At 34.4% G+C, this 18,801-nt stretch overlaps 1 protein-coding gene across 4 annotated transcripts in view; it reads left to right on the top strand.

The window, feature by feature from the left end:
* Positions 1-18,801, top strand: part of CGNL1 (cingulin like 1) — a 221,124-nt gene that overhangs the window by 154,815 nt on the left and 47,508 nt on the right. For all 4 annotated transcript variants that reach the window (XM_074234587.1, XM_074234586.1, XM_074234585.1 and 1 more), the window contains exons 9-10: positions 12,462-12,668; positions 13,548-13,652. In XM_074234587.1, the coding sequence (XP_074090688.1) occupies positions 12,462-12,668; positions 13,548-13,652 (312 nt within the window). The remainder of the gene's footprint in view (positions 1-12,461; positions 12,669-13,547; positions 13,653-18,801) is intronic.

Here is an 18,801-nt window from a genome sequence, read left to right as displayed (position 1 = left end):
AGGCAGAATCTCAGAACTTTTTAAATTTACATTTCTCTAATTGTTAGTGATTTTATAAAAAATTTAGTGATTTAATAAAAATGATAGGATCATAGACTTAGATCTGGTAGGGACTCAGATGATATCTAGTTCAAACAGTCACATTATATATAGATGAAGTAATTGATGTCCATGTTTCTTCATATGGTGATAAAATAGTAACAATAATCAATATATTATATATTATATGTTCCTAAAATTTTAGTTGGTGGTGTATCCATTTAGCATATTTACTGTGTCTCATAGAACCTCCCTAAGGATTATTTATTATTAAAAGGATAGGCTAAATTTTATCTTCTTTTCCTATCCTGGGGTGAGCTTAGCTTCTTAAAAGACTGTAATGGTGGAACTCCCTAAGCTGCGAAAATATTTCCATACTCTAATATTGGATTTCTCTGGCCTAAGCTAGTTTGGAGAGATTCATCACTAATTTGTCTGCAGGCTGTTGAATTCTCTATCCAGAGAAAGTCACAGGAAGATCACAATCTATGATAGAGAGAGCACCCACTTTCACAAAATTCTACATCTGTGAAGTAAGGATGAAGTTGATTTTTTTTTACTTGATAATTAATAGATTTCTTGTAATCATTCGTTATACATACTACAGTGAATCTAGGACATCTTCATATGTAAACTAAATTTTCCTAGTTTTGCTTCACTGGAAAGTTATGAAGTAATATCACGAAGTCGAATAATATTCCAGATTATCTTTAAGAAATGAGTTTTTAAACTCTTTTTTGGGAGTGGAAAATTGGGAAGGGAAGGAAACAAAACATTCATTAAGTGCCTCTTATGTTGTATGTACTGTTCTAAGCACTTTATAAATGTTATTCATTTTATCCTCACAACAACCCTGAGAAGTAGATGTTATTATTATCTTCATTTTACAGGTGAGGAAACTGAAGGCAGACAGAAGGCAAGTGATGGTCTAGGGTTATGATGGTCTATGGGTCCATTTTCAAAATTATATTTTTAGATGTGAATAAAAGGCACAAATTTTTAGATGTGAATAAAATGCATAAATGACAATGGATTAGATTTTATTGAAATAAAAGTTGCCAGGATCCTAGGTCCAAGACTTTGGACATCAAATGGCCTGGGACTTTGGAGGTAATTCACTACTACCTTCTCCTCAGTTTACAAATTCATACTTTTAAAACACTTCCCAAACTATTCATTAGCACCTCTGGGGCATGAAAGATAGGACAGCCACAGAAGCAGCTGTATAAACAGAATGTGTTTAGCCAACTCTCCCACACATTGTTTTGTGCTGGTAAGCAATTCTTTTTCTCAACATATAGATGGGAACTGAGAAGAATGCAGTGGGAAAGGCCCAGATGGCAAGAGTGCTTGTCCTTATAGGATCTTAAAGATGAAGGAGTGCTTTGTGCTTATAACTTAATTCTCAATATGCACCATTAGACTAATTTAAGCTACCTTTAGCTGCTTAGTGTTGCTTTCCAAGTCTCCCTCATGAGACACATTTTACAAAGCACCTATTGGGGTTCTAAGGAGTCAGCATTTCTGAAAGTATTTTCCAACTCCACACTGTTCTTGCCTGGAAAAATCTGATGAATGCAAGAGATTCAGTCTAACTTCCTAAAGAGAAATCCTAAGTTTCTTCTGAACAAAATTAGCCTTTGCATTTTAATCATACCAAAGGTATACAAAAATGTCCAGTAGGATTAAAAAAAAGATGACTGTCTTGGGGAAACTAAGAAATGACAGATTTGTCATCTTAATAATATGCCTCTTGGTTAGCAAATCTTATTTCTTTGCCTCAACAAATGTAAAAACAACAAAACCCTCCAACTTGAGACTGACTGCCAAATATATATATAGGTATATAGAAACCTTTAAGTGGTATAGAAATATAAGCTATCCTATTTGAGTCTTAGAGTCTTGTTCTGTAAAATGAGGATGGGGGTGATGATCAACCTTGATGGACTCACTCATTCCACCAGTGCAACAATCAGGGACAATTTGGGGCTGTCTGTGATGGAGAATAGCATCTGTATCCAGAGAAAGAACTGTGGAGTTTGAAAAAAAGATAAAGGACTATTACCTTTAATTTAGAAAAATAAACTGATATCTTACTGTCTGATCTTGCTATCTCTTATACTTTATATTTTTTTCTTAAGGATATGATTTCTCTCTCATCACATTCAATTTGGATCAATGTATATAATGGAAACAGTGTAAAGATTGGCAAATTGCTTTCTTTGAGGGGTGGGGGTAGTGAAGTAAGATTGGGGGAAAATTGTAAAACTCAAAATAAATAAAATCTTTTAAAAAACAAAAAAAAATGAGAGGATTGAACAGAACCATGGTTTGTCCTTAAAAATTCTGTGACCCTAGGAAGAAGAGCGTAGATGAAGAGAATTGGGGGGGGGGGGGGGGGGCGGGAGGGAGAGAGAGAGAGAGAGAGAGAGAGAGAGAGAGAGAGAGAGAGAGAGAGAGAATATGAGATTGTGCTAGAGAGGCTCTTGTGGGGAAACCATCTGGATTTGGAGTCAAGAGGGAGTACCTTGATTCAAATACTGCCTCTAATACTGTGTAACCATGGGAGAGTTAATGAAATTCTCTGGACTTCAGTTTCCTCATCTGTTAAATGACATGATTAAATTAGAGATCACTTTACTTCCCAATTCTAAATCTTTAATCCTATAGCTTCAGGGTTGAACTAGATTCACAGTGGTTCCTTGCGAGTGGCTATTGCCATAGACTTACTGTCTAGCCTTATTTCTTTCAAAGGAAAGCTTGTAAAACTGATTTCTATGCTTCTTGTAGACTAGAAATCTAAGAGCATTTCTTGAACCATAGAGGAAAAAGAAGGAATATTACTACCTACCTGTCTTTCTCAATTCTGCTCTTCTGTAAGTCCCTCTTCTCTCCTTCCTCCCTTTTTTGTCTGAATTTATGTTCATTACTTTCTGTGGCAGAGTGAAGCCATCAGGCAAGAGTGTTTTCATTTTATCTTCTCTTCACCTCTAAATATCTCATAAGACATGTTCTCCCATCTCCATTAATAGAGTTTTTTCCAAGGTGAAATCTTTAACCTATTCCTATATTCTGAAGGTTTGCCTATAAATATTCAGTGATCTTTAAGTATCCTTCTGGCTCTCATCTATGATTTTCTATCTTAACTGTTTTTTGAGCATTGATTTGAACTTTCTTTTACATATGAGGAAACTGAAGCAAAGAGAAATTCAGTGAACTCAGTGACACATTTGAGACAGTGCTTGAATCCAATTTTTCCCCACTTACCTATTGCCCTAGCCGCTCTATCAAGCTGATTTTAAAAGCAAAAATGAAAACTTCATTTGATCCTCATGCTATTTTAGATACCAACCTACTTCTCCCCTTCATTTAACTATTAAATTTCTCAAACAAATCAATAGTCTACAACTATGGTTTCTACATTTTTTGCCACCTCATGTTTCATTGAAATCACACTCTTAAAGTCACTATTGACTTCTTCATCCATAAATTTAATTGATCTTTGTATTATTGAAATGGCTGATCATTTCATTTTCTTCTATTCATCTAGCCCAGTCATCATCATGCTTATCATCTTGAATCACAATAATTATTTATTGGTTATCTGCTATCTTTAGGTGCCAGGATCTTTTCTCCTCAAAAAGCTTATGGTTTAGTTAGATTGATAGTCATGAATACCAAATGGTCTTATAAAAAGTACCAAATGAGTGGTACAAATGTATTATAATTCTCTTCAGGACTGGGCCTGATTTAGGCTTCTCAATTAATTCATTTTCAGGAAAAGAATGAAACATGATGCTTCAACAAATGTGAAAACAACAAAACCCTCCAACTTGAGATTGACTGCCAAATTTATATAGGTATATAGAAACATTTAAGTGGTATAGAAATATAAACATTTTTTGGGGGGGGTTTGCAAGGCAATGGGGTTAAGTGACTTGCCCAAGGTCACACAAGCTAAGAAAGATTAAGTGTCTGAGGCTGGATTTGAACTCAGGTCCACCTGACTCCAGTACCAGTGGAGTCTACTGCACCAACCAGCTGCCCCCAGACCCTCATTGACTCCCAAAATTGAACAAAAAATATTTACCTAATGATAGCATAAAATGAATACTTAGTGCAGTGCCGCCTCCCCCGCCAATCCACTTTATCAAAACACTGTTGGTTAGAAAGAATTACTGACTCATGTCAATAAGATGTCAAATCTGAGGGATTCTTATTTCTTAGGTTGCCCTAGGTGATTGGGAAATTAAGCAGTGACCAGTGTATTAGCTCCTTTGACCAGTCAAGTCTCAAAAACAACTTCTCTGTCTTTTTTTTGGGGGGGGGGATTAACTCAGTATTCATAGTAAGAAACTTAGTATATGGTATTCCAATTCTGAATTTTCAACTGCCTGTTAAGACATTTCCACTTCAAAGACTTTCCATTATTCTAAAAATAACATTTCTATTATTTGCTACCATTGATTTCTCAATCATTCTTTGACTTCTTCCTCTCATTTCTGAGAAATTCTCCTCCATATCTAAAAATATGAATACCTGATACTTAGGTGGCATTTTGAGATTTATTCCACAAGTCCTTAGGAGTCTTTTTTTCAAAATCTCTGTCATATATTCATCTCTTCCTTCCATTCCTTCTATCATCTTAATTTGCTTCATTCTTGGTTTAATTATAGGGTGCTGAAAAGTCTCAGTTCAGTTTTAAGGTCTGACTTATGGGATACCCTATATAATTGAGGGTCTCCTCACCCTCAGTTTCTCTTTTAGTCCAGTCCATATAGTGCTGGCAGTTTCATGCCATAATTCCTCCTCAAATCATTCACCCAAGTTGCATTGAAAATAGGAAAAATTAGGTCATTCATAGTGTAATTTCCTAATTTTATTCACCAGTATTCTTTTTGCATTTTTTCTGAAAACTGGTAGCATATAAATCCTTAAAAAAAAAACTTCCTACACAAATACTTCAAGTCAAATGAGTTTGTTATTCATTCATTCATTTTTCTGTTTGTTTATTTATTCAATTTTGTTTTTTGCAAGTCTACAGGGTTAAGTGGCTTGCCCAAGGCCACACAGCTAGGTAATTATTAAGTATCTGAGGCTGGATTGACTCCAGGGTCTGTGCTCTATCCAGTATGCCACCCAGCCATCCTGAGTTTATTATTTATACCTTAATTATGTCTTCTCTTTCTGTTTTCATGATTCTGTTCATTCTTTTTTCCTTTTATAAGACCTAGTTTAAACTCCATCTCTTCTACAATACTTTCAAGAAGTCATAACTTACTTTCTTATTTGAGTTTCATTCAGTTGGTTGAGTTATCATATATTGTCTCATATCTTTTCTTCTGTGTTGAAATTATACTTAAAATCCTTTGATTTTTAACAAAACAAAAGCAATTTGTCCCAGTTTATTGCCCCCCCCCCCCCCCCCCCCCCCCCCCCCCCCCCATAGATATAAACTTTTTGAAGGCAGGAACAGTATCTTATGGCTCCCCTCCTTCCTACTACTTATTTAGTACAATTCTTTATGTATAACATTTGTTCAAATACATATTTGTGTCAGCTTGATAACTTGATTTTACTGGCTGAATTAGTTTCAGTCTAGGGATTAGGAAGTGTTTTGTAATATAGTGAGATGATTAAACTCTGTCCACTGTCCTCATCATTTAGTAGCAAACGTTCAATCAATGGATTATTTTGTGGTAAGCCACTGACTATACCAGAGAAATGGCTAACACACAAAATTTAACAATCCCAATGAAATTTATGAATTTTTTTAAGAAAATAGTTGATTGCCAGAGACATGAATTTTTTGTGTTCTTCTAATTTATACCTCATTTCATGTCTGTTACTAGAAGATAATATAATTTATCTAGGCTACACATTCTCTGCTATCTCAGGTTAGCTTGTAGAAGCACCAGCATCAAATGTCACTCTATAACTTTACACTTTTTTTTTGCGAGAAAGTTCTCATCTCTGATGTGTCAATGATGTTTCATGACTTTTTCATTCATCTCCAGGAATTTGAAGCTGTGGTTAGAGGACTGCAGTCCCAGTCCCTTCCTCACACTCTTTTAAGCTGTATGAACAAGCCACATATCTTTGAATAGTATTTACCTTCCAGAATTCTTGTAAGGATAAAGTGAAATAATATTTGTGAAGTACTGTGTACATGTTAGTTATTAATAATGTTACTAATGAAAAATAACTAACTAAATGTTAATTAATAATAATAATAGTAGTAGGGAGGAGACAAAGGTGGCAGATATTATTTATCCTTCCAAATCTACTTTTTGGGATATTTGAGCATTGCTATTGCTTGCTGAGATAAAAGAAAGAGAGAATGAGAGGGAATGAAAGGGAAAAGAATCTGATTCATCCCCTAGTTGATTTTTTTTTCCTGAATTTATCAGACTTAGTCTTATGACCTTGGCTGGGATCTGTTTAACTTCCAGAATTCCAAAAACTCACTCCTCCACAAAGATAGTCATTATCCATTTAGATAAGGGGTTCTAGGAGTGCAATTTTAGCAAAAGGCAAAACCAAAGACTGTCTTTAAGTTAATGTATAGCTTGAATTTCTGACTCATTTCAGTCATTCATTGTTGCTCTCCAGATACTGCTGTCTGTTTAGATGCATTAAATGGTAATGACTTTGCTTCAGTGTTTTTATATATTGGGATATATAAAATACTACATATATAAATTCCTTCGGGCTAGAATAGGCCACTAAAACATGTCCCAGTTATCTTGAAAATGAACATGCCAGGTCTGTGGTTTATAGGAGCATATAGATATAGAGGAGCATTTTAAATTAGTAGTTTATGTATTCCAATGCAATGTTTTTAGCACCTTGGATAACCTGCAAATGCTATTTATAAGGCTAACCAGTTTATTTTTGTAAATATTTAAGCCATATTCAGTTATGACTAAAAGACTGGATTTTTAGATTTTTATTTTAAATAAAGGAAAAACATAAATTTCTAGAAGTACTACAAGCCAATGTACCTATTCTTCTTTCTGGTTTCATAACCTTTATTTTAACCTTCCATTCCCATCTGTTTGGGAATAGAAATTTACAAATTCAAAGTTAATACTGAAAACAGACTCTCTTTGCAAACTGATGCCAAAACACATCATTGTTTGCAAAAGCCTGAGGCTGCTGAAATTTCCTAGAAAAGACAAGAAAGATGATTGAAAATAATAGTAGGTGAATGTTATCAAAACTTATTTAAAAAATCATGAAATTCCAACCTTGTTATTGTCAGACTCCCCCCCCCCCCCAATTTCTCCCACTATCTTGAAGCCTCTTCCCAATGCTGATGGTGGAAAGTTGGAGGAAGGGGCCAAGATAGATCCTGATAGATATAGAAGTGTTCAAGGAAAAAACAAATCATGGTCTTACAGGTTTTTTCATTTTTTAAAAGTTTATTTATTTTTGAATTTTACAATTTTCCCCCTAATCTCACTTCCCTCCCCCACCCACACAAAAGGCAGTCTGATTGTCTTAACATTGTTTCCATGCTATACATTGATCAAAGTTGAATGTGTTGAGAGATAAATCATATCCTTGAGGAAAAAATAAAGTATAAGAGATAGAAAAATTACATAATAAGATAACTTTTTTAAAAATTAAAGGTAATAGACTTTGGTCTTTGTTCAAACTCCACAATTCTTTCTCTGGATGCAGATGGTATTCTCCATTGCAGATACCACCTAAATTGTCCCTGATTGTTGCACTGATGAAATGAGAAAATCCATTAAGATTGATCATCAATCCCATGTTGCTGTTATGGTATACAATGTTCCTCTGGTTCTGCTTACCTTGCTCATCATCAGTTCATGCAAATCCTTCCAGGCTTCTCTGGTTTCTAATAGAACAACAGAGTTCCAAAATGTACATATACCACAATTTGTTCAGCCATTTCCCAGCTGATAGACATTCACTCAATTTCTAATTCTTTGCCAACCACAAACAGAGCTGCTATATTTTTGTACAAGTGATGTTTTTTTTTACCCGTTTTCATGATCTCTTCAGGGTATAGACTCCAGTAGTGGTATTACTGTATCAAAGAGTATGCACATTTTTATTGTCCTTTGGCTGTAATTCCAAATTGCTCTCTAGAAAGGTTGGATGAGTTCACAGTTCCACCAACAATGTATTAGTATCTCAGATTTCCCACATCCCTTCCAACATTGATCATTGTCTTTTCTGCTCATACTGGCCAGTCTGAGAGTTGTGAGATAATACTTCAGAGATGCTTTAATTTGTATTTCCCTAATCAATAAAAATTTAGAGCAATATTTCACATGTCTACAGATTGCTTTGATTTCCTCATCTGCAAATTACCTCTGCATATCCTTTGACCATTTGTCAATTGGGGAATGGCTTGGTTTTTTATAAATTTGACTCAGTTCTCTCTATATTTTAGAAAGGAGTTCTTTGTCAGAAATACTAGTTGTAAAAATTGTTTCCCAATTTACTACATTTCTTTTGATCTTAATTATAATAGTTTTGTTTGTGCAAAAGCTTTTTAATCTAATGCAATCAAAATTTTTTAGTTTATTTTTTAATAATGTTCTTTATCACTTCCTGTCATAAAACTGCTTCCCTTTCCATAGATCTGACAGGTAAACTATTCCTTGGTCTCCTAGTTTGCTTTATAATATTGTCTTTTATGTCTAAATCCTGTACCCATTTTGATCTTATCTTGGTATAGAGTGTGAGATGTTGGTCTAATCCAAGTTTCTGTCATACTAACTTCCAGTTTTCCCAACATTTTTTTTTTATCAAAGAGAGAGTTTTTATCCCAAAAGTAATTTTTGAATTTTATTTCTCCATGTGAATTTACTTACAATTTTTTCAAACTCTTTAAAGAATTTTTTTGGAATTTTGATTGGTAGGGTACCAAATAAGTAATTTAATTTAGGTAGAATTGTCATTTTTATTATATTTGCTTGGTCTATCCATGAGCAGTTGATATTTGCTGTTATTTAAATATGATTTTATTTGTGTGAGAAGTGTTTTGTAGTTGTTTTATAAAGTTTCTGAGTAACTCCCAAGTATTTTTTATTGTCTGAAGTTATTTTGAATGGGATTTCTCTTTCTAGTTCTCTCTGCTGTATCTTGCTAGTCATATATATATATATATATATATATATATATATATATATATATATATATGTGAGTTTATTTTATATCCTGTGGCTTTGCTAAAGTTGCTAATTGTTACTAGTAGGTTTTTAGATGATTTTTTTTAGGATTTTCTAGGTATACCATCATGTCATCTGCAAAGAATGAGATTTTTGTCTCTTCTTTCCAATTCTAATTCCTTCAATTATTTTCTTCTTCTCTTATTGCTGAAGCTAACATTTCTAATACAATATTGAATAGTAATGGTGATAATGGGCATCCTTGTTTCACCCCTGATCTTATTGGGAATGCCTCTAGTTTATCCCCATTGCATATGATGCTTGTTGATGAGTTCAGATAGATACTGCTTATCATTCTAAGGAACAATCCATTTATTCCTATACTCTCTAGTGTTTTTAGTAGGAATGGGTGCTGTATTTTGTCAAAGGCTTCTTGGTCTTATGTTTCTTGACTACTTAATTGTTTCCTTCCAAACTTTTCTTTTTCCTGGGGTGTCCCCTTTTCTCTACTCCTAGCCACTACTATGCTTCAAGTTCTTATCACTTCTCATTTGGAATTTGTCTCCCTACCTGCAAGTTATTCTCTCCCATTCTATTTTCCATATAACTGCCATTATGATCTCCCAAGCACATAGTTCTGACCATGTGATCATGCTGCTCAAAAATTTTGTGGTTTTCTATTTCCAATAGAATCATTAAAAAAAATTCCTCATACTGGAACTTAATACCCTATACAGCTTGACTTCAATATATCTTTTTAGATTTATTTGATACTCTTCTTTTTCATACATACACTCTTAATATCGAGTACAATGAGACTATTAACTTTTTTAACCTTTATGATTTATCTGCTACCTCCATGTCTTTTGCACAAGCCATCCCCTCTATGTTTGCAATGTATTCCTTATTTACCTCTTCATGTCTGTCAGTCCTTTTGTGTTTCAGTGTTCAGTTTAGTTACCATCTCTTTTGTGAAGACTTCCCTTATCTCTCCTGTTTGCTAATTTTCCTTGTGTGGATGAGTAGGCTATAATAATGTTGTTAGCATTGTTAAAGAAAAGCAGGGCTATCTTGAGAAAAATGTTTAAAACAGAATAATACTTGGTTATTTAGCAAGAAAGGGAGAGAGAGTTTATAAATTATTCTCATTTACAGAACTTGTATTTTTTATGCATCTAGGGAGTATCAAGAGATATAAATGAAGCTCTCTAGCACATTGTATCACTCTTCCTCCCCTGAACCCAGCCACATCAGGCTTATTGGAGAACATGTACAAGATCAGATAGTATAAGGTGAAATCTTCACCATTTGCAGAAGTATCTATATTTATGAAATCACTGATCTCTTGGCAATATCTCTCCCTTCTATTTGGCTTTAGTTGGGCAAGTCACTTAATTCTAATTGCCTCACATCCAGGGCTCTCTTCAATCTTTCTGATTCATATCTGGCCACTGGACCCAGTGAGCCTGGTGACTTATCTCAGCACCCCTTCACTAAAATTCAATTCATGTGTTTATCGTGGCATCACCTCCCTTGATATTAGGATTTTCTTTGAGACAGAAAGAAAAAGCATCATCATTACTTAAGGGCCTGACATAAAATGCTTAGTACTTGACTAAGAAATGTTTAATTAAATTGTCTTGAACTGTTCAGTTTCCCAGAAATAATTAAATATTTGAATTGAATTTTTGTGGGTATTATAAGCCTTTTTGGTAGTAAGTTTTTAGAGAAAACAACTTCTACTTTATTATTTCAAATTTTAAAGTCTTCCAAAGAGTTTACACAAAGAAAACAATTCCTTTGGGAAAGTCCCTATCATAATAGCTTTCTCTCTTTATATGCTTGCAAATAGATACTTCTGCAAGAGTTCAAGTTAATAAGAGTTTTAGGATTCAGGTTTAGTTTCTAGATTCAAACACTCACATGCTTATTGGCTTGCTTAATCACAAGCAAGGTACAGGTTTCCTCATCTATCAAATGGGGATAATAACTCCTCAGGGAACCATTTAATCCAAACCTCTCATTTTATAGGTGAGGAAATTTAAACTGAAAGAGAAATTGAAACTCACACAAATAATGTACATTAAAGATGGGTTCTGAAGTTTGATTTACCTGTCTGTCTATCTGAGATTTGTGAGAAGAGTACTTGATAACATTAAAAAGATATACATATGAATTATTTTCATGCTATGTGTCTACAGAAGTATTTTTTGATCACTTTTGCAGAAATGGCTTATATATTTGTAAGGATCAGTGTCAACCACACGTATACCTGTAATAATGAAGATGAATGAATTTGAGAGAATGCCTCATGAATAGTTAAAGATTTAGGTCATGCTGTGGGTCCTAAGTTAAGGTAGTTAAATCTAGCTGTCCTAGTTTCATGAATATCCATTTTTGTATTACATAAAACAGCAATGTTTTTATCCAAAAAGACAATTTAACATGTGCAATAGAACATTGTGAATGCAAATGACATTTTCTGGCAAAGACAGATTTCCATTGCCATGGAATGAATTCTATCATAATATAAGCAAATGCACATGCAATTTTTCAGTTGAACTGAGAAATGATTGAAATAATTTAGAGAGAAAACAAGAAGCTCTTAAGTAGAGTTCATTTTAGAAAACTAAAGCTACACAACCAGTGTAATAAACTTGTTAAATAAATATACAACGTAATACATTACTTCCACTCCTGTACTCTTATGATCCAGTGAAACTAGTTTTCTGTCCTTCACCTAGGACACTGTCTCTGTGACTTTGAACTGATCGTCCCCTTTTCCTGAAATGTACTCTCTTTTTCACCTCCACAGGGTTAGTTTCTTGCTTCCTTCAAGACACAGCTCAAGTAGCATTTTTTATAAAACCTTTCATAATCTCTCCCTCACATCCATCCACTTGTACCTTCTTTCCCAAATTACTTTGTAATTTCCCATGTCTTTTTATTCTATTTATAATTCTATATGACCTTATTGCCTCCACTGTTAGATTAGAAATGTCTTCATTCTTTGTATTTTCATCTCCAGAGTCTTCTGCATACTAGGCTCTAAATCATCTAAGTCAATAATTGTTTATTTATTAACTGAACAAAAGGAAGTGATGGGGCAGGGTAGGGTGGGGAGTGGGGGGTAGTAGGGATGGAGGGGGAGGGTTAACCTACCCTGTTTCTCTTTTTCCCTCTGTCAGCTGAATGGTTATGTTCAGCTATAGCATCTCAGCTTCTCAGCATCCAGAAGAGTTCTAACAGTCCTCTACTACATCATTTTCATAGAATGTTCTAGTCCTGGCCCATCGGAGTAGCACTTCACAACAGACTCAATCAGGAGCAGAAAACCAAGTGAAGGCTCTAGCTGAAGAAAATGAGAAACTACAGGAAAAAATCAGAGAACTAGAAGTGAGCATGACAGAACTTCAGACACAAGTTGATGAGATGAAATTAGATGAAGTCAAAATGAAGGAAAAATTAAAGAAATGTGAGGTAAGAATCATTGGAGCAAGCTGTAGATTAATGCTATCTGTTCTTTATTCCCTTTCCCCTGTCGGTATTGGGAAGGGCAATGTTTTGAGGTGGGAAGGTATTTAGAATCATAATTTATCAGCAAAAAGTAATATTAGAATCCTTTGTGCACATGAAATCTTTAGTCCTGAACTATGTGAAAGTGAGAGCAGGTCATAACAAACAGTGTTGATATAGGCTCTGTGTATGTATGCATGATATATAGATTCATATTCACAGTAAAACTCATGAAGAAGTAAGGCTTTAAGTAACTTTAGCTTCCTGGAGATGAGCCAAGAACCAGAAGTAAAAACCCTGGACATCTGAACAACTATCATGAAGTTCATATAGTTAAGCTCATGTGCTCTGTCCATAGGAATGAACCTTTAGATTCTCTTGATCTCATTTATCTCACTTATCAAACAGCAAATGTTCATAAGGGATTTGCTATCAGAGAAAGGTCTGGAGTGGGAAGAGAAGAAACCTAGTCTCCTACTAGTAGTAATAATCATTAGGGAAGGAGAGAGAAAAATTAAATAAAGCTAACATAATTACATAAATAGCAGCAGTACATACAAATAGATATTTCCATTTATGAACCTGAATCATCAATTAAAGGTTGATAGATTCAGTTTCCCAATGCTATTGATTTAAATGAAATTTTGTTTTGTGTGTTTTCTTCTATGTCGATAGGTTGAAACAAGAGAGTTCCTGCTATTTGATGGGGGTCAATTTGATAATACTCTATTTTTTTCTACTGTTTTCTTTTACCTTTTGGTGCTGATTTTATCCTACAGTGGCAGTTCGATTGTCACAAATTTCACTTGGTCTCAGTGTATTTCCCTCTTTTTTTGATTGTAGGTGGAAAAGCAGCAATTGGAAGAAGCCCTTTTATGTGCCAAAGATCAAGAAAAGGAAATGAGATCAGCAAAAAGGATACTGGAGAGTCAACTAGAGGACATTCAGGTAAAAATTAGGGGATGCGTTTATTTTATTTTATTTTATTTTTGGTTTTTGCAAGGCATAGAGGCTAAGTAACTTGTGTAAAATCACACAGCTAAGTAAGTATTAAGTGTCTGATGCTGGATTTGAACTCAGTCCTCCTGACTCCAAGGCTGGTGCTCTTTCCATTGTGTGCCACCTAGCTGCCCCCTACTTCAATGAAGTCCCAAATAAATAATGTCCAAAGGATGTAAAAATATAGTTTCATCTTTCTTTCTCTTGCTAGCAGGATTCCCCCCCTCCCAATCCTTCAGCTATAATGTCATTATAACTTTTAAATCATTTCTCTTTCTGTTCTTATGAAGTGTCGTTTAAGAAGTTAGATCCTAAGAAACTTGACAGTTTTCAGAAGGTGAAATGGGAATTTTGTAGAAAGATTTACTTAATCATTTCCCCAAATCTGTCATGGCAGTCTTTTAAAATAAATCTCTGAAAAATTGTATTAGACTATAAGCCTATAAAATCAGTTATCATAAGGATTTTAATTGAAATTAGGCAGCTACTGTCACCTACAGTCACTAGATTTTTAGACTATTAGAATATTCTGTTAGTTGAAAGGTATTATTTAAAGATAGGATTTTTAATAACGACCTCTGTACCTTTTGTTTTATGAGATGGTGTGATAGAAACGACATTTGAAACTATTCCCCAAGCAGGTAATTGTAGTTCCTCAGCACCAAAAAGTCAATGCTTTGGAGAATTACAATGAAAGAAGAGTTCTTGAATTGTTCCACTTGTGAAAAATATAGCTTCAGGCACATGGGGGTGCTTAGTGGTGAGAAACTTTCATAAATCAATTTAAAAATGACTTTGTGGCTGGAAAAGTCTATGTATGCATGCAATGATTCTTCTCACACTTTGAGCATAAAACTCAAGAGACTCTGGAAATCAGTGCAAAGCTCAGGATGCTAGACTCTGAATATAAGAAGATTAAAAACCAGAGCAGATTTCAGCTGAAGGAGTTTGCATTCTACTGATGGAATAAGACACAAAGTCAGATGAATATAAAAATGATACTGAAGGCAGGAAAGTCAAAGTCATCCTCTAGGAATATTTGAAGAAGGAGAGAATATCAATGCCTGGGGATATCAGGGAAGAATTGACAGTGGAGAGATAGCCCCCTATCTAAACCTTGGAGGAATATAGACTCCAAAAGGGGAGGTGAAGATGGGTGCACATATCAGGCACAGGAGATGGTCTGTGAAGGTAGAGGCCTGTCATGTTGGGGAACAATTTATAGTTTTGTGAAAGCAATTTGAAGGAGAATGATATAAAATAAACTTGTAAAAGCAATCCTTGGCCAGATTATGAAGCACTTTTTAAAAACGTAGAGAGAAGAGTTCATATTTTGCCATAGAGGGAAAAAGAGAACCAAATTGGGATTAGGGAATTGATATTAAGGAATTATTTTGACTATCATATATATATATATATATATATATATATATATATATATATATATATATATATGTATGTATGTATTCAAATGAACTATAAAGGACATGAAGAAAGATGCAATCTGCATCCAGAGAAAGAAATGATAAGTAGAAGTATGTATTGAATAGTTTTACAAATGAATACTTATTTGTATCAAATAGTAGCCATCTCTAGAGCAGGGTAAAGTAAGGAAGAAAAAGAAATTGATGTGATAATTTTGTTGCATATTTGGAAAGGAACAGCAAGTTGTATATAGTGGATATGCAGTTTCATGTGCAATCATCTTTTCACTGTATAGTATTATGGAATTGCTAGTTTTATCCCATAAATTTAAAATAAAAGAAATGAAAAAAAGAAATATTATCAGACCTGTACTTCAGGAAAATTATTTTGAAATCTGTGTGGAAGATAATGTGGAGAAGGGAGAGCCTAGAGGCAAAAAGGCAATTAGGAGATTAGTATAGTAATCTTAGGTGACAGGCAATAAGGACTCAAATTCAGCTAGTGATTCTGAATAGAAAAGGACAGATGTGTAAGGTGATGTGAAGATGAGATCAGTAGGGTTTGGTAATTGATTAGATATTGGGAGTTGGGGTCTAAGGGAAAGTCCATTGATTGGAAGGTTTTGAAACTTGCAGACTAGGAAGATGGTGTTACCCTCAGTAAAAAAAGAAAAATTAAGTGGAGAACTAATTTTAGGGAAAGATTTATCAATTTTGTTTTGAATCTGTTAACTTTTTCAGTATTGGACTGATAGACAGCCAGGTAGGACTTTCTAGCAGGCAATTAATTATTATTGTAAAACTGAAAAGAGAGAGAGAATAAGGCTACATGCATAGAGCAGGAATTTTTAGCATAGCTTCCATGGATCCCCTCAAGTGATTGATAAATTTTCCTACCCATGAACCTGAAGGAGAAAAACATTTTATCTTTATTTCCACTGATGTCTAAAGTTTGCCATTTCCTTCAGTTATTTAACATTTTTTTAGAAGAGGTTCATAGGTTTCCAAAGGCATCTATGAAATGAAAGGGAGGGGAAGAAAAGAAAATGGGACTGGTATTGAGGAACCTTTGAGAGCAGATGAGATCACCAAGGAAGAGAACACCAAAAGAGAGAAAAGAAGACAACTTAGAATTGAGTCTTAGAGGACACTCAAGACTACAGGACCGGGAGATAAATAATGATGAATTAGAGGGATAATTGTACTAGGAAAGAGTAGTATCACGGAAAGGTTGAGAGAGAGACAGACAGAGACAGAGACAGAGAGAGAGAAAAGAAAGAGAGACAGATATAGAAACTCACTATCCAGGGTGGGGAGGGGCTATTGACAATGTACAAACATGTAGAAAGGTCAAGAAAAATGAACACTGACAAAAGACCATTGAAGTTATAATTAAGAGCTCATTGATAACCTTTTAATTGAATAGTTAGAAAGTTAGAGGGGTCAAAGGACAACTGGCAAAGGTCTGAGAATTGACTGGGTGGAATTGCTTCTAGGTGGTTAGTACTGAAAAGTAGGAAAACTGAAAGACAATAGTTTGAGGGAAAGATAGGATTAATTGAAGGCTTTCAAGGATAGGGATAACTGAGAGTGTTAGAGCAACTTGGAGAAAAACCAAGAGATAGGAAGAAAAGGACATAGAAGGAATGATAAATAGAGCAAGCTTCTTCTGCAAAAGATGAGAGAAGACATGAATCTTGACAAGAACATGAGTTATCCCATCCTTTGAAACTGGAATATAGGATAGGATGGGTGGAAGAGACAGAGAAGCTTTGAATTTTTGAATAGGGGGCATGAGGTATGAGTAGATGAGGGTATGTGGGACAGATGATCTCAATGTATTTAGCAAAGTTGAGGGCAAGGTCATGGTTTAAGCATGTCTTGATTCTGAGATTGCAACTGGCCTCCTTAGCTCTCCTGTGTTTTATTTTTTTTTTATCGAAATTTACCATAAACTTTTATCAACTAATGATGTTTAATTAGAATTCATGATCTAATTGTTTTATTGTAATTAGTAATTTTTTTTCTGACAGATTTCCCTAGGTCAGATAAAATGATGTATCATTTTCAGAGCTACATGAGGTATCTGTTTTGGTTTCTGTTCATTGTAGAGTCAATAGTTCAATCTGTATTTTTATCTTTTTTTTTATCATCATCTTCATTTCCAATTATCCAATATTACCCTCCTCCCTCAAACAGAGAATATATCCTTTGTAATAAAAACAATAGAAAAAATAAAACCCTGCAGTTCAGCAAAACATATCACTTGAGACTGACTTGGTATATTTAAACCCAGAATCCTCTGCAAAAATGATGCCTTTTCTCATTTCTGTTTCGGAGCTATGTTTGGTCATTATAATTACCCAATTTTTCCAGTAGTTAAATTTCAGCATCCAATGTTGAGCATCTACCATGTACAAAGCATTGAACTAAGTTTCAAAGATGAAATAAGTTATATGTAGTTTAAATCTAATAGAGGAGTTTAGACAAAAATGCAAATAATTAAAACTTCAAATAATATACTTTGAAAAATTGGTGGATAAGAAAAATGGCTTTCCTTGAACAGAAAAGGGAAGAAAGAAAGACAGAGTTGGGGCATTGCAGATGGATTTTAGTTTGTGAGCAATTTGGGAATAGAAAAGAAGAAAATACTAAATCCTGGGCCCAGCTTTTACACATGTCTGAGAACATCTGTGTCTTTGTCCTGTCATATCAGGAGGTTTCACACATACTGAAGGATTTCACCAGCTGTAAATCTACAGTCAACAGCTAATTCTCTGTATGGAACAAATAGTGGCTGAAAGCCTGGAGATGTTAATGCTCCCTCCTTTTTTTTTCTTCTGGAATTTCTATTCGTGCTTTGGAAATTATCTTTGACATGCCACTTTTTTCAGGGTCTGTTTTCCCAGCTGTGGAAAAGGCTGCTATATCAGACAGAGAGTGTGGAATAATGGGAAGAGCATTCATCTTGGAGTTAGTTCATTCAGGCTCTGGCTCAGCCACTTTCCATATGTGTCATCTTAGACAAGTCCTCAGCAAAACTGGACTAATGATACCTGCCTTGGCTAACTAACTCAACAAGGTTTTTGGAATAATGATGTTAAGCTCTCATTTCCTCTGCTACTTATAATATATGTTCCTTTAACATTTCCATGGAAATGGTAGTCCATTTCAGGATAAAATAATCTCATGTATGTGAAAATTTTTTTGCTAACTGTACTGCACCATACAATTTGAAAATATTGATACAGAATAGCACAAGACTTTGTGCTGTTTCAAGGTATTAAAGCTTGAAATGGCACAAAGACTTTTGGGACATCCTGTGTGATACACTGAAAGAAAGCACTGGTGTCAATTTGCTATTCACTGATGTCAGCTAAAATTTTAATCATTTAAGTTTGTACCTATATTGTTTGTACTCTGAAATAATTCCATAATAATCACACTGTCTAGACAGACCATGTTTATTAGACTCTGAGATTCCATTTGTTTTCCATCTTAAAAGCTGGCACAAATGGTCTTAGTAATATTCTTTTTGTCTGTTAAAGATTACTTCCTAAATGAGATTTTTAGCTTTCCAGAAGAACAAGGAGAGATTCATTGGTATTTTTAAAGGCTGCCCTAGAGTTTTGAAATTTTAAAACTTCAAAAAACATTTCTAATCTAAAATTATC

This window comes from Macrotis lagotis, chromosome 4 (assembly GCF_037893015.1).
Source record: "Macrotis lagotis isolate mMagLag1 chromosome 4, bilby.v1.9.chrom.fasta, whole genome shotgun sequence".
Lineage (NCBI taxonomy): Eukaryota > Metazoa > Chordata > Mammalia > Peramelemorphia > Peramelidae > Macrotis > Macrotis lagotis.
Note: the sequence above shows the minus strand (reverse complement) of the source record. Positions and strands in the feature narration are given on the sequence as shown.